At 39.2% G+C, this 22,162-nt stretch overlaps 1 protein-coding gene across 1 annotated transcript in view; it reads left to right on the forward strand.

Annotated features, from left to right (window-relative positions):
- The window catches only part of TRIM66 (tripartite motif containing 66), a 51,656-nt gene extending 39,899 nt beyond the window's left edge, over positions 1 to 11,757 (forward strand). The window contains exons 12-20 of the mRNA XM_075712724.1: positions 199 to 424; positions 3,601 to 3,661; positions 4,387 to 4,561; positions 5,317 to 5,621; positions 7,136 to 7,259; positions 9,194 to 9,268; positions 10,419 to 10,571; positions 11,174 to 11,392; positions 11,704 to 11,757. Coding sequence (XP_075568839.1) covers positions 199 to 424; positions 3,601 to 3,661; positions 4,387 to 4,561; positions 5,317 to 5,621; positions 7,136 to 7,259; positions 9,194 to 9,268; positions 10,419 to 10,571; positions 11,174 to 11,392; positions 11,704 to 11,757 — 1,392 coding nt within the window. The remainder of the gene's footprint in view (positions 1 to 198; positions 425 to 3,600; positions 3,662 to 4,386; positions 4,562 to 5,316; positions 5,622 to 7,135; positions 7,260 to 9,193; positions 9,269 to 10,418; positions 10,572 to 11,173; positions 11,393 to 11,703) is intronic.
- The last annotated feature ends 10,405 nt before the right edge of the window (positions 11,758 to 22,162 follow it).

Below are 22,162 nucleotides of genomic sequence, written 5' to 3' on the forward strand. Positions count from 1 at the left end.
TCTACTGAAAAGGAATCCACTTACATTGATAGCACATGTTATTGTTAGTCAGTCAGTCAATCAAATGCAGCTATTTCAGTAAGTAAAGCTTTCCTTATCTGGTATTTGAAGACCGATTACAAATTATTTTGTTAAGATGGAAAGAAAGAAAACTAATAATAAAATTTGATTTTTTTTTTTTTTTTCCCCCTCCTGAAGCTGGAAAGTGAAGACTTCAGTACTGTAGATGATCCTCTAGAAAACAGCTTGGCTACTGCTGGGCAAGATGTAGTTAATCAATTAACTCTTTCTATGCACAAAGTGATGGAAGAACCTATTAATCTTTCGATCAAGAAATCACAACACTGCACTTCTTCTGAACTGCTCAGCAACACTTCTTTCCTGCCTGTGAATGCCAGAATGAGACAACTTAGAAGCAAGGAAGGTACCAGGCTGTTCATTATTTCATTTAGGTTTCTGGTCTTTCTTTCTTAGCACTGTGCATTGCAAGCATTGCAAAGTAGTATGCTTGTTAACATACTTACATATAAATGTGCTTTTCCAGCAAGCTTAAAATATTATCAGAGTACGTAATCCAATGGAAAAGCATGTTTGATCTCATTTGTGGAGGAAAAACATGGAAATTATATGCCTTGAATTTGTAACATCCTTCATCTATGAACCAGAAACAAGTGTGTCTGTGTGAAGTACCTGGAGTATTAGTTCTCTTAGAAGCACTTCTGTTAATGAGACCTGCAGTTATGACTATTGAAGAGCTGGTTTGAAGAGTCCAAATTCAATTAAAAAAAAATTACTTCCGAAACGTAATGTGCCTTCTGCTAAGTCCTTCACATAAGTAGCATAGCAAATTTTTGTTAGGTTAATATATTGCACAGTATGTGCTTTTGCTTGGCTGTCTACTGTGGAACATTCCCTTCAGCCAAGGCCTATTTCTTCAGCCTTAATGGAGAATTAGACCTTACTTAACTCTTTTATGGGCAAATTGCCAGCATCCTTGTGCTACCCTGTAAAGCCTCATTCCTGCAAACTCTAGTAGTCAATGGGACTATTCATGCAAGCAAGGGATTGCAGGATCAAGCTGTTATCCTGTGATTTATGACAATATTTGGCTGCTTTTCTCTGTAAAAGATGAATTAGAATTTCTGTCTCTGTGCTGTATTTTTAGTCAGAGAATTCTAATTAGTACAAAGGAGGCCTAGCTCAGTGAGCCAAGAAAATGTATTTGTCTTCTCTCTTATATGTACTATGCCAAATGGTGACAATTATGCCACAATCATTTGTGTGAGTTGTAAGAATCAGGCGCACCTCTAAAAAGCTGTGCCTCAGTCAGGCTTAAGTGTCTCTGAGAGGAGCAGCTTTGTAGTATCTGATTTGGGTCATGTGACACTACACACAGAAAGCAACCCCAACATATGGAATCTCACTGTAACAGATGCTACAAATTTGCTCTGTGCAAAGCACAGGTCCTGTTGTGCAAGGATGGAAAGACTAAAGCTGCTCCCTTTTCACAAGGAAGGATCAGGAGTGAGCAATTCCCATCCTGCTCTCACTGTTTGGAGGTGTGCAGTCAGGGGAGACCTGAGGAGATACAGTCACTGTATGCAGTGTGCACCAGTGAGAGAGATTAACTCTGTTGCAAAGGCAACGTTATCTTTGCTAGTGGCTCTCAGTGGGACTTACTGGCTCCAGCAGTGCTGTGCTGCCAAACCCCACTGCTTCTGGTATATATCTCCAACGACTCATCCTTTTCTAATATCAAATCTAAACATTTCAGCTTAATTTACAACAAAATACTTCTTATCCTAGCCCCAAGGGATGTGGTAAAAATTGTACATCAACATTTTCCCTCTTACAGCCACTTTTGTTCTTATCGTGGCTTGCGTAAACACCCTCCCCTCCCCTTCTCTTTCCTAGACTAAACAAATCTGATGGTTTCAGTCTCTCCTCATGGGTCAGGGTTTGTGATATTTTAAAACCACCTCATTCCTGCTGCACTATTCCAGGTTCTCTGCAATTAAGGAGTGCTGCCCACAGCCAAATGCAGTGCTGCAACTGAGGCCTCTGGGGTGCCTTACAGAGCCAGGGTATCAACTTCTTGTGTTTTACATTCCTCACCACTGGTTAATACACTGCAGGGTGGCATTTGCCTTTTTTACAGCAGCAGCATTACGTGGTTGACTCATGTGTATTGCATGTTCCACATTAACCCTTAGTTCCTTCTACATAACAATTCCCTAGTCAGTTATTTTCCTTCATGATTACATTCAGCTGATCCTTCATAAGCATAATACTTACAATTATTTCAATTCAGTCTTACTGATTTAGATTGTTTTTCTCTGCTGTATTAAGATAATTTTTTAATTGTAAACATTCTCCACAGTGTTTGCAAACCCTCTATTTTGGTGTTTTCCACAAATTTTATAGGTACTATTATTTCATGAGCCAAGTTGCTGATGGAAATGTTGATTAATATTAGGAACCCAGCACCACTGGAACATCCTCTGGTTTGACAGCATGCAACAAGAGCTGCTCCTTCAGCTCAGTGTGCAGTCACCCTTTAGTAATTCTGTCTAGAGCCATGGCTACCACCCTTCACCTGAGCAACAATCACAAGTGAATAACACTTTAGGAGTGACATGAAATGCACCTTTCGTTGTTGGTCTTGATTGTATTGTGTTTCCTGTGTCTGGGAACAACAGAGTATCTTAGAGGCACATTGCTTTCAAGCCATGGGTTAGGTACCATTGACCTGAGCTAGATTTTCTTTAAAAAAACATGTTTTCCTGGAACTCATCTCCAGATAGCCATGATATTTGGTTTGTTTTCTTGTTAGTGTTGTCTGTGTCAAACTAATTCCTAACAAAAGAAGGAGTTACTATGAAACTTGTCAGTGGACTGGTATTTATGAGGGCATCCACTGGGGCATTCATCTCTACCCCATCCCATCTCTCCAAAGTTGTTTTGTTACTCATGTGTATAGTATCAGTCAAGAGCTACAGTTACTTGCACGCTTATATAACAGATAGTTTTGAATTTGTATGTTCATAAGTTACATGCGTTGGAGGGTAGAAAGGAATCATACTGTGTAGCTTTCATCCCTCAGTGGCAGATGGGAGACACAATTTCCTTCCTGTTTTCAATTAACTAGAATTATCCAGAAGCTTCTTAGCATGGAGCAGGAGACTGCAGAGACTTTCTGAGCCTCAGGGCTTCAGACCTCAGTAGGTCTGTTTTTCTGAAGTGAAGGCTGTATAGCAAAGAGGATTACTTATGTTGTTCCATGTATATGGATGAATGTGGCATGGCTGTGTACATATATAATTCTCTGGGAATGTAACCATTTCGACAAAATATTTTGGAAAGGCTCCTCATAGTCAGTACAGAAGCTGTGGTTAAAAGCAGAGAGAAAGAAAAAGACTGTATCCCAGAATAGAAAATAGCATACACATTTTCTATACATATAGATGAAATGATTCCATAATTCACTTATGATATCATATTAAACACCAGTCAGAAGTACATGAATATTGAAGTACTTTCTATCCTAATCTGACTCTGATATTATAAATATTTTATTCGTTTTCTTATCTTCTGTTCCAGATTCCAATAACTGTGAAAAGGAACATTTTGAAATGGATATGAAAAGCAATCAGAATGTCAGGTAACAGAGTCTTTTTTTATACAAAAGTACTGGCCATGAAATTTTATGCATGTATTTAGAAAATTTGTCATACTTAATGATAACAGAGAACTTAAAAAGAATGCAAGATTCCTCATAGATAATAATTCTGGAAGTTGTAAAGTATTCTCTTAAACTTGAAAACAATGATTTAAAAGAAGTGGTGAGTTCATGTATTTTTGTCACTCTGCGTAATTTTCCAGAATGAATAAATATTTGCACACTTATCTCACTTGAACAACTAGAAACTGTTTCGCGCTGATTAAGCCTAAAAAATAGAATAGGAACAGGATTAACATTATCTCAACAATTTTATAAAATTCTGTTTTCAGCTACTGCTGTGATAATATTTTAAAGTAAAGCTGATGATGTGCTGTGTTCCTGGTTGAAGCCAGCTACACTGGAAAGTATCAAGCACAACTTAAATTGGAATAATTAAAACAAAAATATACAGAGCAGGGCAAAGTTTTAGCACAGAAGTTAGTAATGCATTTACACATATGATTAATTTAAAGTGATTGCATTCACGTTTCTTAAAGAATCGTCATGTGAAAAAAATGTCCAGATTTTCAGCGTTTAGCCAGCAGAGTCACAGTTACAAAGGAAAAGGAACACAGCCAATAGTGCGTGAAAAATGTTGAAACTGAGTAGGGAGGAGAATTTTGTGGAATATGATTGAATTTAACCATGTGTCATTTTGATTGTAGAGCTGGTCCTAAGGAGCAGAAGATCCCCTATGTGCGACTGGAACGTCTAAAAATATGTACTTCAGAAGCAGGAGAGCTGCCGGTGTTTAAGCTTCAGCCACAGGACAATGAGCAGGAGGGCAATTTCCTCCTGATAATTGAATGTGGGACCCAGTCTTCAAGTATGTCTATAAAGGTGAGTGGAATTTCCTTGAGGTTTTACCTGCTTTCTCCCATTTATCCCACTGGCTTGTACCCACAGTTTCTGAAAGTTATTATACACTAAACAAGTCTGTTGATTCATTTCACCCTTGGACACTTCTGTGATGAGTTGAAGTAATAGAGAATGCAGCTTTTAGTTGGCTGTGTAGCTCCCTGATACTTCCATTTCTGAGAAGTCTGTCTCTGGGATTTGATAGCTGTAGTGTTTTTGTATTCTAGCAAACAATCTGGCTTGTCTGTCTAGTTACAAATATGGGATAAATAGCTGAAAACTGACCCGAATGCATATTTGAGTGATAGGAACTGATTCCAGAAATCACAGTGTAATAGATTTTAAAAAGCTTTGTATTCTATTGCTTCATTGAAGTCTTGAGTGTGAACTTCTTTCCACAGAAGGAAATGGGAATTTACTTTTTTTTTTTTGAGATGTTTACTGTAAAATTTGCAAATCAGATTGTAAAGTATCCTGTTTCTATCGTCTGTGATATGAAATCTGTACAGCTCTCTCTCAGTGCTATTACATTGTGGTATGTGGAGGAAATGACTTGACCAAGGTGACCTGGCCAGCCAGTGGCAGATGTCGAGCTGAGCATGGGCCTGCTGAACCCCAGTGCGCTCTCCAGTAGAGTTCACTGCAGAGAAACCATTTTGTCTGCAGATAACCACTGCTGTTATATGCTTATATATGAAAATGATGATTGTGTGATCCCAGATTTTTCTTTCTTCAAGATAAATAAAGATAGTCCACCTGAAGGACTGAAATCCAAAGAGGAGAGATCAGAGGACAGAAAATTTCTCATATCCCAGGCTGCAGGACAGACACAATCTCCTCCTGTAGATACTCCGTCTGTTGATCAGAAGCTCAGCAATGGTATCTCCATGAAAAAGTGTCCAGTTACTCAGGAAGTCAATCCAATTGAAAATGAGGATTTCTGTGCTGTGTGTCTTAATGGAGGAGAACTGTTGTGCTGTGATCACTGCCCCAAGGTCTTCCATCTCTCCTGCCATGTTCCAGCCCTGCTCAGCTTTCCAGTGTGAGTATGTATGATGTTTCACTAATGTGCTCAGTTTCTGCTCACTGCCTTGGGGCAGAATATATCCTCAGGGATGTATGTGTCAACCTTACACAAGGGCAAGGATTGCATCTCTCACTTGCCTTTTTTGTTACTTTTCTTGCAAAGGGAAGAATTGTCTGACACACTAGGAACTAGATGAATTATTAACAAGAACTGTTTCCAGCCATGTGTGCCCTTTCTGCAGTTAGCTGGCCAATACAACAAAGGAGGTGGCAGACCTGAGCTTTAAAAAGCATTCTTACAACTTACTGGAGAAAAATAAAATCCTAATTCTCATGTAACATCTGTGGTGTAGACGTCAGCTCTTCTCTGCAGGAACAGTGACTAGCACAAGGAAAGGGCAATCAGTGAGTTCCTATTCAGTTTTCTAGCCAGTTTTATGGGAAATTTAGGATTATTTGGGCTTTTGTGGAAATGTTTAGGACATTGGTTTCCCTAAGACGTACATTCCCTAGCAGCTTGTCACTGATGAATTGTATGCGACAAAGAGCCAGAATTAGGTACACATCCACATACCAAACTTTAAAAGTGAGGCAGAATAATGTGCATTACTGGTGGTGTGTAATCCTGAATTCTGTTACAAATCATTACCAGGTGGGACCAGAGGCTACTTCATTTGTGCCAAGCCCAAATAACTGTCTCAACTGAGAAAAATACATTGTGAGATATTAGTTTGGAGGTTCTGGTTTGTTCTTTCTGTTCAAAAAGCAGGAATTTCCATCTCTTGGTTTTTCACTCCTTTCTCTAATAGCTAAGTCATTATTAAACCTCTAGTTTCAAAATATTTTGAAAACCAAGTTTATTTTTAAAATAAACTTCCTAGGTAAATTTACATTCTAATGAAGTAAATTAATTCCCTTAACAAAAGTTCTGTGTTCATAGTTCTTTAATATACCCGATTTGCAGAATTTGCATCACTGCCTTCACAAAATTCTTCTGGAGGTTTCTGAAAACGGATCTACTAGGAAGGACACTTATGCCCATGCAGAAGTCTGTTTGTTTTGGGAACCTGTGTACTAGCACACATTATGATCTTTTCTGATAATGTTGGTTTCTTAGATAAATATTGTCAATTAACATATCAATTGATAATAAATATATGAATTATCAAACAGATCTGGTTTTGTCTTATGACCCAACTGTTGGCTATTTTTCCTGAATATTTTTTTTAAAAAACAACACTTGAATCAATGCAGCTGCACACACTGCTGGTACATTATTTAAAACACTCACTATTTTGCCTTTTTCTCTGTGACAGAAGAAGTGCAATAAGTAGAATCTGAAATTATTACACTTCTAATTAGATTAAAACCTCTCAAAGTACATCTAGTACAATGGGCTTCAGATTGCCTGCTGTTGTAATGCTAGTTAAGGATGAGACTTGTTTCCAAATACAGTGATTCATGAGGTTTGTTATTTGACAAGGTTGCTGACAAAATTTGACACAAGTTTTTTTGTTTCTTGTTTTGCAGGGGAGAGTGGGTGTGCACGCTTTGTCGTAATCCAGTGAAGCCGGAGGTAGAATATGACTGTGAAAACACACGCTACAGCCACAGCTATAATGCACAATGTGGCCTTGATGACTATGACCAGAAGGTGGGAATAACTATATATTGTACTATTTAGAAAAGGACATATGATCTCAGTATGAGGCTTCGCCTCTTCATTGGAAAGATGACTGTCTTGACTTGGATGCTACTTAAATGTTTCAGAGAGTAGTAAATACAACAGAAACATTGTTTGTATTCAGTTAGATCATTCTCTTCTATCTAGACATTGCTGTTCAATTTTAAAATGAATGACTGTGGTGGGTTGACCCTGGCTGGATGCCCTGGCTGTCTTCACCATGGGTTGCAGGGGAATCTCTGATCTGGTGCCTGCAGCACCTCCTCCCCTCCTTCTTGACTGACCTTGGTGTCTGCAAAGTTGTTCCTCTCATATGTTCTCACTCCTCGCTCCAGCTGCAGTTTGTGCCTCGTTGGTTTTTTCTTCCCCGCCTTCTTAAATATGTTATCACAGAGGTGCTACCACTGTCGCTGATGGGCTTGGCCTTGGCCAGCAGTGGGTCTGTCTTGGAGCCAGCTGGCATTGGCTCTGTGGGACACAGGGAAAGCTTCTAGCAGCTTCTCACAGAAGCCACTCCTGTAGCCCCCTGGCCCCCAAAACCTTGCCATGCAAACCCGATACAATGACATGTTGTAGAAAGATGAAACATGCATATCTGGAATTCCTTTGCCCTTTGAATAGGGAAGTTGCAACCAGCAGCAGAGCAAGCTTCCCTGAGTCAACTTTGCCTGGCTTTCTGCCACTAAATGTTTTTCCTTTAAGGCTTAGCACCTTCTCAGACATCTACTTAGGCCAGTTGCAATGACATTTTTGTGACGTAGACACTTTCTGACTTTCAGTTGGATTGAAATAATCATATAGTCTTCATATGTACCATTAATCCCCTTGAAGAGGACATTTAGGCACTGTTAACTCAGCCTAGATGAAAGCTTATCTCTTTGCATCTCCATTACCAGTTTCCTCTACCAAATCTGCCATGAAAAGTGCCTTTTCTTAAAGTCCACTTGGTACTCAGAAGCCACAAGTTCCAAATAAACATCCTGTGTATATTGGCGACAGCTGGACAGGGAGGCTAAGTCCACACAGCTGAGCGCAGATGCTGAGCTGACCTTGCACAAATGAAGCCTAGAATAAGGCACTGATCTAGTCTGGGTACCATACATGAAGACAACAGCAATGGTTGTTAGAGTGCTGGGCCCCTTGGAAAGGCCTATAAGCATAGCCACAGCACTGTTGAAATTCCTCCATGCTGTTTCCAGACCTGAGCTACTCTGTTCATAAAGAGCTGGAACATAACTTCTTGACATTGATGTGATCCCTGTTTCTTTTGGATTGGGTACAACTGGCCAGAAATAGTCAGGATCTGGGTCTTGATCAGTGAGGTTCTATTTGGAAAAGGGAGTTGATTAGAAATTCCATTGCTTGTGAGCAAACATGGCTTATAATGTTTTTGTAGTGCACTTTTTTGCATCAGTGAATAAACCAAAGACTAGTATAAATATTTTACAAGTTAACGATGATTAAACAGAGCTGTTTTCATACAGAACTACCAACTACATAACTTATATCCATTTGTATGAATGGATATGAACAGCGTGCAACATTTTCCATTTAACTGTTTCCACACTGTTGTTGCTGTTCTTTTAGTCAAGAGCCAAGGAATAGATCTGGAGTCCAGAAAGGAAATAGTGATAGCAATGAATTCCCAAGAGTTTCCAGGAAATACATACAAAAAGTTTTACATGTTTCTTTTCTTGCATTTCTTGACTATACTCACTTTCAAAACTTTAAAAATGCTATGAGGCAAAACGTTCCCCAGGTTAGAGTGAAGTGTGGCATTTTGCATCAGAAATGCCCAGACTACATGAAAACTCCCTTTGTTGTTAGTATGATTGATTAACTAAGGGCAAGAATGAAACTCACTTGTTTTGAATTAAAATGTATTTCAAATTTGGCTTCTCCAGAAGTGTGAAAAGCTGGTGCTTTCCCTGTTCTGCAGTAGTATGAGCCTCCCATTCCATGAACCTGTCAGCCCCCTGGTAAGTACCGCACGTGCATGGGTCAGAGGGAATCCAAAGAATACTCTGGCACACCATGCAAGTTTATCCTTTGTCTTCTTGAAAGATATTCATTAGCTTTTTTCCTGAACAGTATTGCTTCCTAGGGAAGGGTAGGTGTTTCCCTCTTGCAAGTGCTTTGAAGGTGCCAGGTTGGAGGCAGGTAAATGTTGGCCAATGTTCTCAGGCCTGGTTTGGGTGCCAATTTAAGATACTGGTAGGATACTAAAGGTATATGAGGGGTTCCAGTGATTCAGAAAGTTGACTTGGCTGTATACATGCAGAATGTTGCACTGCCATAAGAGAGTTCTGCTTTAGAAATAACCCTGGACTCCCTCTTTTCTGGTGTTTTGCACAAAGGTGGTACTGTGACTGTGTTCAGGGGAAGATGTAGAGACTGCTGTTTCATCCATGTACTCAACATTTGCAATATTAACTGGCTATTCTAAGGAAGATGTAGATTCATGCTATTGTAACAATAGAACACAATGTGAAATAAGTTGGAGGAGGAAAATGAGAGGGAAAAAAAAAGGTTTTATGTGAAGGAATAGTCCAAATAACAACATAAAAAACGTTCCACCTAATAAAGCTTGCAATGAACTTAACAGAACACATTACCTAACAAGTAGGTTTTGACCCAGGAAGATTTAAGGAGTGGGATATCCTGGTAGCTGGTGCTCATTGCAAAAGGCTTTTGTTGAACTTTAAAAAGAAGGCATAGTAGCATATTTTTAGTCACTCTTGGCAGGCTGCTTCCCGCAGTATCAGCTGCCAGTGTCTCAGCACACTGCTTGGGGGAAATGTTAGCTAATTGTCAATGTTACATATATTATTGATTATGGTTAAATGATGACATTTATATCTGGGCATAAACTTTAGAATGTGCAAATAGCAGAGTAGTCACTGAAGTGTGCTATTTTCAAGATCAATCTTGCAAGCAAACATGTTTTTAATCAAACTGAAAAGCACCCAGGAAGATGATGTGCAAGTGGAGGCACCAGAAGACTAGAGCTCTCTTCCTTGATGCAAGGAATTCTCTGCAGTGACTTCTGTCCAAACTTGGATAGAAGTCACTGGAGAGGAAATGTTTTAATTAAAAAAGTTACATACCTGCATTTTATTCTTATTGCAGGCTCGGCATTATTATCAGATCATCAAAAGGCCAATGGATTTGTCAATCATACGAAAAAAACTGCAAAAAAAGGACAAGTCCCACTATTCTGCACCTGAGGAACTTGTGACTGACGTGCGTCTCATGTTTTGGAACTGTGCAAAGTTCAATTATGTAGGTTTCTAATATGCATGGGTGGGGGGATACAAACCAGAAGGTTGCTCTTTCAAGCTGTCACACTGGTGTAACTATTGGTTCCATTGACATCAGAAATGGGATTGGGATAAACAGAAGTATTAATCAGTTTTATTCTTTGGAAATGATATAAAGGTTTTTTTAATGACAGAAATGGAGATATATATGAATCTGAGAACTTGAGATACATATGGATCTAAAATTAAAGAGGGATATCTTAGCAGACAACTTTTTGGAATGATGCTGAGTTTGCTGTGAGAAGCCAGTCACAGCCAGCAAAATAGCTAGGGAAAACTCAGGTGCATAGAAATTCCTGAGCAATGACGACTGCTATTCTTTCTAGTTCACTGCACACCTCTTTTTCTTAGAGGTGCAGAAACATGTTCCTTAATAGCAGCATTTGTTTTTTACTTACACTGTAAATGCAGAGGGACTAATGGGCTGTAGGAAGTGGGCAAGAGACTAATGGAGGTGTAGCAGAAAGAACCAAGGTGACACATTAGGGTAGGGTAGTTGTTTGGTTTTGATCCTTGATGATTTCTGTGTGCGGTAACGCTGAATGGTTGTTTATTCTCTTACAGCCAGATTCAGAGGTCGCTGAGGCTGGACGATGCCTAGATGTATTCTTTGAGGACAAACTGAAGGAGATTTATCCAGATAGGCATTTTCCTTCGATGCAACAAGAAGACTCTGATTCTGAGGAAGTGGAGAGTCAAAATAGCAAAATGCCACCCCAGGATTTTCAGTGGCCATCATACGGACAGGAGTGCATTCAGCCCAAAAGGAGACGGCGCCATGCTGTAAGATTGCAAAAGCAAAAGCATTTGGTTGCTAAGTGGCCACCCTTCTGATTCTGTTTACAGCTACTGATGGGAAGTTTTGACAGGGCTGTGTGGGAAAACCGACAAGCTTCTATCACAGAGATGTGATCAGTTCTACAATTTTATGTCAAGATCCTCTGAGTGGAATAACATGTCAGTTGTGTATAAATGTGTGAGCATGAACAAATGAAGTCTCTCAGGCCACACAGTTATCTTCCTAGCAGAAAACTGTCAATTTTTAAAAAGACTAAGCCCTCTAGCTACTCACTGTTTGTTTCCTCTGTACACAGGAAAGCGAAAAAACTAAAGGAATGATGTTTCACCAAGCTAACAGACTTCCTTAGGTATGACCTCCTCAGGATATGAGATTTGATATGAGGAATCCAGCAGCATAACTGACACAGTTAAGGTGTGTGGGAGGAAAGCAAGGCACTCAGGCTGTTTATTTAAACTCTCCTAATCTGCTGACCATATGCCTTATTTCTAGATCTTGTGGATAGATGACAGATCCAAAGTGTTTGAATCTGTCAATATTCAATCTGTGAAATCATGTATATGTTTTGCAGTGTTTACACTGAAGTACTAATGTTTTGGTGATAGGTAATGATGATTAATAATAAAAGTAACATGCTAATAATACCTAATACTGCAGTACTTTTTTGTAATCTGTTCAACATGACATCTCTGTTTTATAGAGCACAGGTAACCATGTAATAATCTTGCAACCTCAGTGTGAATCTTGGCCATGCTTTGTGATAAATGTGTAGTCATAAAAGCTGTAATCCTGTTGTCTTATTCAATGATTTTTCTGGGAGCTTGACTGCTCAAGGCCTGTGAGATACAGTCTAATGTGATTATCTGATTAGCTGTTTCTTTTGAAGCAGAGCATTTTCATTAAATCAGGAAAGAAGAAGTGCTAATAGTGCTAATACTAGGGCTCTGTGTGGGCTGTTTCTGAGTGCATACTGGATGGTCTGTTTACAAGGAATGATTCTTCCAGTATCTAATTCATGGTCGGTAAAGCAGTGTGGCATTTCTTGGGTCTCAAAGGTAGCATTTTTATACAACCCAAGCCAGTTGTTTTTCTTTAAAGCAGATATTGGAATGCAGTAAATTACCTATGAAGCAAATTACATGGTTATATAAGTGCCTATAAAATAACGTCATATATTCCTGATTTTCTCTTTGCTTATTTCTTGTGGTTGTGATTACCAGCAGTGCTAAAGATGATGATAATGTGCATATGTAGAAGCTCAAGCAGAATGAAAGGATGTCTAAGCTTTCTTTTTTTTTCTCTAAATTCCACATTGTATTGGCAGAACGCCACCAAGGGCTGAAAGAGCAATTTTAGAGTTCACTTGAACAAAGGGTAGCGTGTAATTGTAAAGCCTGAAGGGTGGGATAGGTAACAGGACATGACACCTGATCAGAGAGTGATGGTTTACAAGCTGCTTCCCACCTCTTCCAGAAGCAGGTGAGCCAGATCTTTGTGTGGCCAATGCTTTCTTCGTGTGTGTGAGGGGCATCTTCCTCCTTAGTGCTCTGCCCAGCAGCGTAGAGCTGGGCTGTGGTCTGGCTCTGAGAGAGAAGGGTTGTTGCAGATCTCAAACACGGTTAAAGTTCATTTTAATTAGATTCCTGTAAATAAAGATAGTATTTTCAGCTTAGTTTATATGGGCTATTTGGTCTGGTAACCATGTATGTTATTTTAGATAACACTTCAAAGTAAAGGTTTATATATGAAATAATAAGATGTGAATGTTATATTCTACTATCTATCTGACTTACTGTTTGCCGTTAAATTGGTAGTGAGCTAATGTTTTCTTTCTTTGAAGAGATGAAAGTCTGGATATTATAAGATAACTGGAAAACTGTGAGATGAAGGGACAGCCTTTACAGTTTCTTTATGTGAATTCCTATGTGTTTGCTTTCTGTCAAACTCCTGTTCTCAAAACAGTAAGTATCTTGGCACAGGGAAATGAGTGCAGGTTTGTAACTGAATTAATCATCCTTATCTGTGCTACAGGTCTCACCTTTTCTCAGTTGGTAATTAATTCCTCCACCAAAGACCTATCTTTTACCATTAATAGTGCAAAAATTATATGCTGTATATCCTTCATCTAGGGACAAAGGTAGAAATGGGAGAGACTATTGATGACTTCTTCTTTTCCTGGAAGAGCAGAATCAACAAGAGCCTGCTTCTATTTCTTAAAGGCTCTAAGTTTGTTAACTGTACCATTAGTTTTGGAGAACACCTGTTTTAATAAAATTTATCCAGGGCATATTATAGCTTTATTAAAAATAGAAGTGTACCAGTTTGTCATCATATATAAGATACCCTTTGGATGTGTGGCCTGAGCACTCTTAAGGCTAACTTTGTTTTTGATTACTTCTCTAAGACATAGTAACAGTTAAACAAAATACTTGTAACCTTCATGTCATGTCGGTAAGCAGAACAAAAACTGAACTCATACATATGACTTCACATACTTTCAAACACAGATCCATGGGTCAGCAACTTCAGAATACATTGCATGTTGTAAGAACAACATTATCTGTCTTGGATATTGCCTTAAAATTGCTGGCTTGTGATGTTCCTGCTGCTGGACACCATACTACCAGGGCCCATACATTCTTGGGGCATTTACTCTGTTGAAGTCCAATTGCACACTGGTAATGGCACTGATGGGTATGAAGGGAAGGGACTGTCTTCTAAAATCTAACAGCCCATGTGGCCCAAAAGAGAAGTGATAGGTTATGTAGTTACTTTTTCTTCTATCACACAGCCTATTTCACAATCCAGAATTTGTAGGAAGGGAAGCAAGGAGGAACCCCTGAAGTTTTCCACTGGAAGCAAGTATAGCAGAAACAAATGCCAGGGACACTGTGGAAACCCCCGTGAATGCATTAGGCTCCTGCAAATGCAACCAAGGGCACAATTTTTCCTTTTGTCTTTAGTAATGGGTTATATGTAGAATGGGAAAATCCTCTTTGTACTTAAGCAGTTGGAAAAGAGATTAATTACACTTCAGTAATAGGTCTGTTGAAGAAGAAATGACAGCTACAAATTTGACTTTTATTCCCCTACAGACAATTTCAAAGACATACTTCTTCCAGTATCATTACAGCAGAATGGTGTTAGAGTTAATACAAACTGGTGTTTAACAATTCAGATTATCGAATGACTGCATGTTTATATGTGTAATGTGCTTTGCTGAACAATAAAATATGTGAAATGTATTTTTGCACATCAATCTGAAATTTTTTGCTCTGAGTACATCTGCTTTCAATTAATATATGGATTATATAACATCATTTAACGTTAGCTAAGCTATTGATAACTACTGATGGCAAAGCAGAATGGTTACAAAAGCAGCTATGTTAACGTGGGAGATCAGCTTTCTATTTGTGCTGGAATTTTCAGTACTAAGTAGATATTCTGCCTTTTTGTTTTTCAGTTAGTGTAAGTTAGTGAGAATCAAACATGCCATGAACAAGGATCAAAAAATGTTTGTAGTTTAAATGTATGTATACATTAAAGTGCCAAGGAACATACTGCTTACTAGTGAGATGAAAAAACTATTGTAATGTAATCCGAAGGAATCAGAAAAGATATTCTAAAATTGAAAATTCTAGAAAATGAAGAATTATGGAATAATTTCCATAATTTCCATAGAACAAAACTACTCCATTTGTAAAAAGTCAAGTAGATACTGCAAGTGCTTTTCTATTGTTATTGGTTCCTCTCAGTTTGGTTTATGGGAGTATAAAACTATCAGCAGCAACTTTCTGACCTGGAGGGCCACTGGCTTGCGGGGTAAGGAATCCTTCTTTCAGGGTTACAGCTGTGCTGCTCTTCAGACATAATTGAGAGAATTTGTAGATACAGATAACTTTTGTATTGTATAAACAGGAAAACGTACAAAAACTTCTGGGCATGCAATTCCTTCAAGTGTGAAATACAGGCAATAGACTTCAAAGCTAAATACCAGCTAAGTTTCTCTGACTTTAGTTAGCTATCAATGATAGAATCTGAGGGAAATAAAGATAGACAGTAGTCATGGGCTAAGGATGGTGCACATCTTTTGAAGCTTTGTAGATCAGGAGCAAGAAGTGAGAAGTGGAGTGATGGTTTTTTGAGAAATCTTACCCCACTGTCTGTTCCTGTCCTTCAGTAAATGTTTATGAAAGTCCATTTTAGTGAGTAATGTGCATTTTCATGAGAGCATTTAGTAGATCGGTAGCATTTAGTCTACTAAGTAGACTTTTGTAGAAGTTTCTATTAGGATATGTAACAGTAGGAACATGGTATTTGGATGGCTTTGTTGTGAAAAGTGTTTACTGTGGTGGGAATACTTACTGTGGAGATAAGAAATTGCAATGTTCAAATCTGTTGTCAGATTTCTAGCTCCACTTGCATTCCAAGTATCTGAAAAGAGGTTCTTGAAAGATACTTTTCAGATAACTTCCTGATGCATAGGATGTAATTTGGAATGGATTCCCTGTAAATTCTATCTCACAGTATATTTTTGCTGTAGAAAAGTCCTTTTTAGGTTAAGGAGATAAGACGTGCGAGTGTTTTTCCCAGAGCAAATAGGGTAGTGTCTGAAGGTCAGGGAGTATTTTACTGCTTTTGGAGAGTGTTTGAGATGGTTACCAGTTTTATGGAAGTAGCAACACTGATTTATGGTTGTGCTGTGGATGTTAGTTTGTAAGTTACTATTCTTGATCTTGATTGTAGTGCCTAGGACAATTACGTCGATATGGAAGCATTCCAGAAGCAGTCTGATACTGAGGCAATGCTTATTAAATTTGTTGTGAAAGTCGGTGAGGGAATCCAGGTTTCCCATACAGATGATAGACATGTCACTTAGTTATTTTAGGCATAACATAGATGTTATGTTCCTAGATGGTCTGTGCTGAGATGACATATCTGTCCTTTATTGCAACATCCCTCTCTTACCTGATGCACCTGATTGCTTGCCACACTAGAATGACTTTTTGACAGTGTTTCTCATTAACAGTTATGAGTTCATTTGAGCTGAAAAAAAAAAAAAATCTGTTTTTATACACTGATATTTGGGCAGGAAATGAAACATACTTGAATATTTTTCCTTGTTTGCTTATTAGCCTGCTCTTGCTTCTGATGTAGTTAGTAAGAGCAGGAATGGTTCTTACATCTCTTATAAATTCAGTGCTTGCTCATTTCTCCACGATGTCCTGCTCTAGGAAAATATGTTGGTGCTATTACTCTTTGTACAGTAGACTTCCTAGAGTTTCTTGATGTAGTGCAGGTATGGGACAAACAGGGAAGTTATGAGACACCTCATGGGAAATTTACAGTGAAAACATTGTAAAATATTCAAATCAGAGCTAGTGTTTGGATTGCACCTCTGAAACTGTGAGATTTGCTCCTGTGGATAGGCATTACAGACTTAGCTGGTTGCCAGGTCTTCTGCTGACTGCCTGCACTGGGCTGAACTTCTCTCCTGGCTAAATGAACAAACACAGCACCCTAATAGTGTTTCAAATGTTGAATTATGCTTGTAGAAACTCATAGAACTTAATCTGGTTTTATATTGGGCCCAACAAATGTCAGCATAGAGTGATCATGAAAAAGCAGCAGAACAGTGCATTCTTCAGACACTGAAAGTAAAACAGATAAACTGTGTTGTAGTAGGAAAGTTAGGCTATTGGAGTGGTGGGATGTTTTATGTAGTAATTTCTGAATTGTACGGTAATTTATAAGTCAGTGTGTTCATTCTATACATAATCACATTTTTGCTATTTACTACACTTTTAATGTTTCTTGTAACAGCATTAAAACAGACCTAAATTTAAGTCAAGGAAACAGTTTATGCACATGTCTATACCATAATGCATAGCCTGTGGTGCATAGTGTAACACTTCTGAATTTACAGATCACTGGGCCGAGCTAAGCGGTTCTCTCCTGCAGCTGAATAGCAAATGGAAAACACCCTTAATCTCTAATAATGAAAATATTAATAGAATAACCAGCAGACTATGCAAAAGTGTTCTGTAAATCACAGAAATGAAACAAAAACTTTATAGGATATTTTATTCTATGGTATAAATAAAGAAACAATATAGAGCTTAGATAAAGTGAAAATCAATTCAAAATTCATCCTTACATCCCACCCAAACTCTGTGCTGCATCTTACACATAACTCTAAATATCTCAGGCATCTGCAGTGCAGTATATTAGCACATGCAGGTAGGCTTCAGTTTATGAGAAATAACGTTAAAAAATTCAGTGCTTTAAGCAAACACTGGACACTCCTCTGTTTCTTTTTCCTCGTGGTCTCTGAGGGCTTTTGAGACATAGGTACACTGGCTCTCATCCATGTTTGTGATGTATTATTATAAATATTTGCCATTTATAACTGTGAAAAACAGCACGATAAACTAATGGAACAAGTGAGCAGCAGAGATGGAAATTGAATATAGCCCTTGGACCTGGTTGCAGGATTATCATCTAGCAGTGTTAAATGAAAGTATTGTGAGATGTTTCAGGTTTGGGATGCACAGCTAAAGCCATTCATTACGGAGGAGGGAATTTGGCTCTGGCAGCATGCTGCAAACAGTGCTTGAGGTTAGCGTCTCCAGTCCTGGAGCGGTGCTGAGAATCACACAAAACTTTTCTTACCTACAAGAAGTGTTATCCAGTGAAAGGGAATAGGGCAATGCGCAATCCGCTGCTGCAAACCTACCGCTGCCTTACAGCATGGGAGCAGTTGCAGTGGCCTGGGCAATGTGGATAGTATAACAATCATCTCTGGCTGAGTGAGGTTATCTCAGGGATATTACAAACAAGATGCATTTTCTCCAGAGAATGAGCCTCATAAAGGCTCCCCATAAGTAATATTCCATACCATTCAACAAAAAATGAAAGTTGTCGTCTTTATTTTTGATCTTTTAAATACCACAAAAATCTCTGCAGTGACAGCACTATTGATTGGCATGAGTCTGCTGGACAAGGAAATCACAGCAATGATCTTTTGAGGTGACAGTCTCACTGCTTGGTCGTAGCTCTTGCATCATGTTCAGAGCCCTTTCCAGACTGCCAGCACTGTGCTATGCTGTGTTGTGTTGCATCATGCCAGCCTGAGCCTGGTGCCATGGGGCCTGTAATGGCCGGGGGCCGGGGATAGGCAGCCTGCTGTGCACACGTGCTGGAGAGGTGGGAGCACCCTGGAGACATTCAGCCCCTGAGCTGGGAAAGTGTTGCTCTAGCACACCCTTCAGCTGCTATCTAGATGACTCATATAGCAGAAGGATATTTAATGGAAGGAGAATATATAATTTCCCTCCTTTCACTAGTCCTAATTAGGAAATACTGTGGCTATAAATACACTCAGGTATTTACAGAACTCAGCCTTCTACTCCTCTGGCTAGAGAAGGCAAGATATCTGCAGAATTAGTCTGATTCTGCATTTATTGGATGTTACTGCTTCCAAATAATGTATGTTCACTTTACAAATAAATTTACATTGGTTGCCTCATCTCTTCCCAGCTGTCAGTCCTGTAATGCCTTTCCCGTTTTGCTTTAAGTTCTCCCACATTATTAATTCAGCAGTTTGTAATTAAATGATTAGCTAATCAAATTGTTCCCTCAAGAGTACCTGTGTAAATGCATTGAAGACTGATTGATTTAACTGAGGTTACTCAGAGATAGTTTATCCTTCAAACTCACCATTATGAAGGATGAGAAACAAAGAGCAATAGATCTCATGAGAAAAAGGCTCTCTGAGCTGTGGGCAGGAGGACTGTGCCTTTTAACTTCGTACATGTTTTTCCTGTGGGGAAAAAAATGGTTCTGGAACTAGAGATCCAAAATCACGTGGGCTTTTGTGTTCATATTACTTTACCTGTCAAAACAGCAGTTCAGATTTTAAAATGCGCCGTGATAATTAGCTGCTTTCTCCTTTGTTTTACACTGTCTCATCATATGGGAACTAAAAGGAGAATTCCTTTAAAGGAATTAAAGGTGAGTAAACACAGACTGGTGATGCTATGGGGATGGCATTGCAGTATTGTTATTGCTGGTTTTGTCAGAGAAGTTAAGTTCTGTGTGTAACTGTCCCCACTGATTTGAGCAGAACTGCCTCTGCAGCTTGTATGAAAAGATAAAATGCTTACACAGTTGTAAAGGGGTGAGAGGAGATGAAGATAACTTTTTTGACTTCTCCCTCAGTTAGCTTTTGCACCCAAATGGATGTTTTCTCAGGTTCCTCAAAAGCATTTAGGTACTGGTCACTTCCAGAGGTGGTGGCACAGCCTGGATGGGTCACTAAACCTTAATGATGCAGCAAACCTCAGGTTTTCCCAATATTCCCTTTAGACGAAATGACACGGTGAAGCAACCTACTCCTCTCCGGTAACGGGAGATTCACCGCCCTGTGGCAAAGCAATGTGAACATTTGGCACGCAGGCTGCTAGGCTGGCTGTAGGGTAGCAAGCGGAGTTGGTGCTTCTAAAACAAGGCAGTTGGCTCCCTCTGCTGATTTGCAGCATGATTTTAGTTGGTTTAGGCAACGAGCACTCTCCTCTTTTAGGTCCTGGAGGTTCCAGTATCATTGTGCCTTCTGGTTTTAATGTGGTTTCTTTCCCTGTGAAGTAGCTGTGAAGCTGTACGTTCCCCTTTAGCTTAAAATCTGTACAGACCTTTACAAAGATTAATATATGTATTTATAACCAAGAATCAAACTGTAATGTGGCAGCTGAGTAGAAGCATTTTAGGTAAGACCTCCATAAAACCATAATTACACCCATCTGTTTCCCTTAAGTATCCAGTAGAAAACAGTTAGCGCTTATGTATCTCTTGATAGCTCTATCTCAATCTGGTATTATGGGGAAAGAGAGAAATTAATTTCTCTCTTTATTTTCATTCTAGAAAAAGATTGTGCTTAAATTCAAATATATGAGAAAACCAAGCTGAAAGTGTTTGTCAAAGGAGCTTTATTTGTATATGGATAGTGTCAAAACAGCAGAGTTTTCCAAAAGTGTCTCTAACCCTTATGCACCAATTATGGAAAAGATGGAAGAGCCACATTTCTAATAAAGCTGTGGCCATATAAATAGATATTAATGATAAACAAACACTATTTCTTAAAAATACGTACAGTTGCATCAAAGCTATTGGATATAAAAAGAGCTTTGAAAATAGCTGTAAACTGAATTCTCATTGAGAAGATACAAAGAAACCTTACTGTTACGACCTGGCTGTTATGTGGATTATTTGATCAGATTCTGACCTGCAGTGAATTGGTGAACACTTCTGTGGAAGGCTGTGAAAGGCCAGTTTCTACCGCACTGGGACTGATGCACTGACTCTGAAATTGATACATTTCTATAGCCAAAAAAAGGAACTGATTTGAGCCAGTATCGAGGAAAAAAGAAAAAAAAAATTGGACTAAAAGAACTTGTCTGCTTGTGGGGTTTTTACTACTTATTGGTAACAATTTTAGGGACATTGGTGTTAGGGTATTTGGTATTGCACACTTTTTAAAAGGGCTGCATGCAAGAATTTGATAATCTGGGTGCAACCAGGTTACCTAAACCTAAGCTTCTCATGCCTTTTGAAATGTCCTCATGGACATTTGGATCACTTGGAAGTTACTGTGGAGTATCGGTGATTTTTGAGCTCATTTGAAGACACTTGAGACTTTCCACAGCCAAATGAAGAGGACACGCTCTGTCTCTCCCGTAGGTACCTGCGCGAATCTTTCATCAACGAACCTTCCATGGGTCACATACCTACGTGTGCCTTATTGCACAGAGCGATGAGATTGGCTGACCGGACGCTCCAGCTGTCAGATGGTTGAACATCGTGGCCAGGCGCTATTGTCGCTTTGTAGGGGATCTTCTGAATCTGCAGCAGCAGCTTCTCAGAGAGGATCGCGTTAAACTTGCAATTCCACCTGCAGTTGCCCCTGCCTCTTGTCCCGTGTGTTCGGCGAGGGTCGCCTCCCGGCTGGCACTCCGGAGGCTGCTGCAGGGTACGTGGTACCAGTAGATGGAGCTAAAGGATCCCAATCACTAAAGAGATGGTAAAACTAATGTCGAAGGTGCAGGCCAAGCTTTTGCCATTTTCGCGTGCTGCTAGTATTTGCCCTTTGCTATGACATATTTTTCCCCCTGACTGAACCTGCATGGAGAAATTAATACAAGTGGAGTACTTTACACGATTTGAGAAGTCAGGCTGTCTAAAAAAATTTAGATAAGCATGTATCGCTGTGTGTCTCTATCCAAATAATGCTTCCCAAATTTCACCCGTTGTTAGTGACACTGCAGCTCTTAATGTCATATTGTCACTGTCATAGCAATTAGGTAAAGGTACTGGCACTTGATAAGCTTATTATGCTGTGTACTGTGAATGAGGTAAAAGTTTCTGCACATCTGTATTTGGGCTCTTACTAGAATCACCTTACTGCATGATAAATGACATGGTTTTACATCTCTGGTAGCTGTTTCCTCTGGTATTGCTGTTGGGGGGATGCAGGGGAGGGAGCTGGTGGTACTTTATCTACTGCATATTTAATACCATACCTATCCAAGACAAAAATAACTTTCTGCAGGCCCTAAGGAGAGAAGCAAGTATACTCATACATCACAAGATAAATATTTAGATAAATAGCAAGGCTATCTAAAGCCATATCTAAAGCTTTCCCATGCAGTTTCTGTTAATACACACTTATGCTGGATTCTGTTCAAAGCACAGCTAACTAG

Source organism: Pelecanus crispus, chromosome 6 (assembly GCF_030463565.1).
Source record: "Pelecanus crispus isolate bPelCri1 chromosome 6, bPelCri1.pri, whole genome shotgun sequence".
Lineage (NCBI taxonomy): Eukaryota > Metazoa > Chordata > Aves > Pelecaniformes > Pelecanidae > Pelecanus > Pelecanus crispus.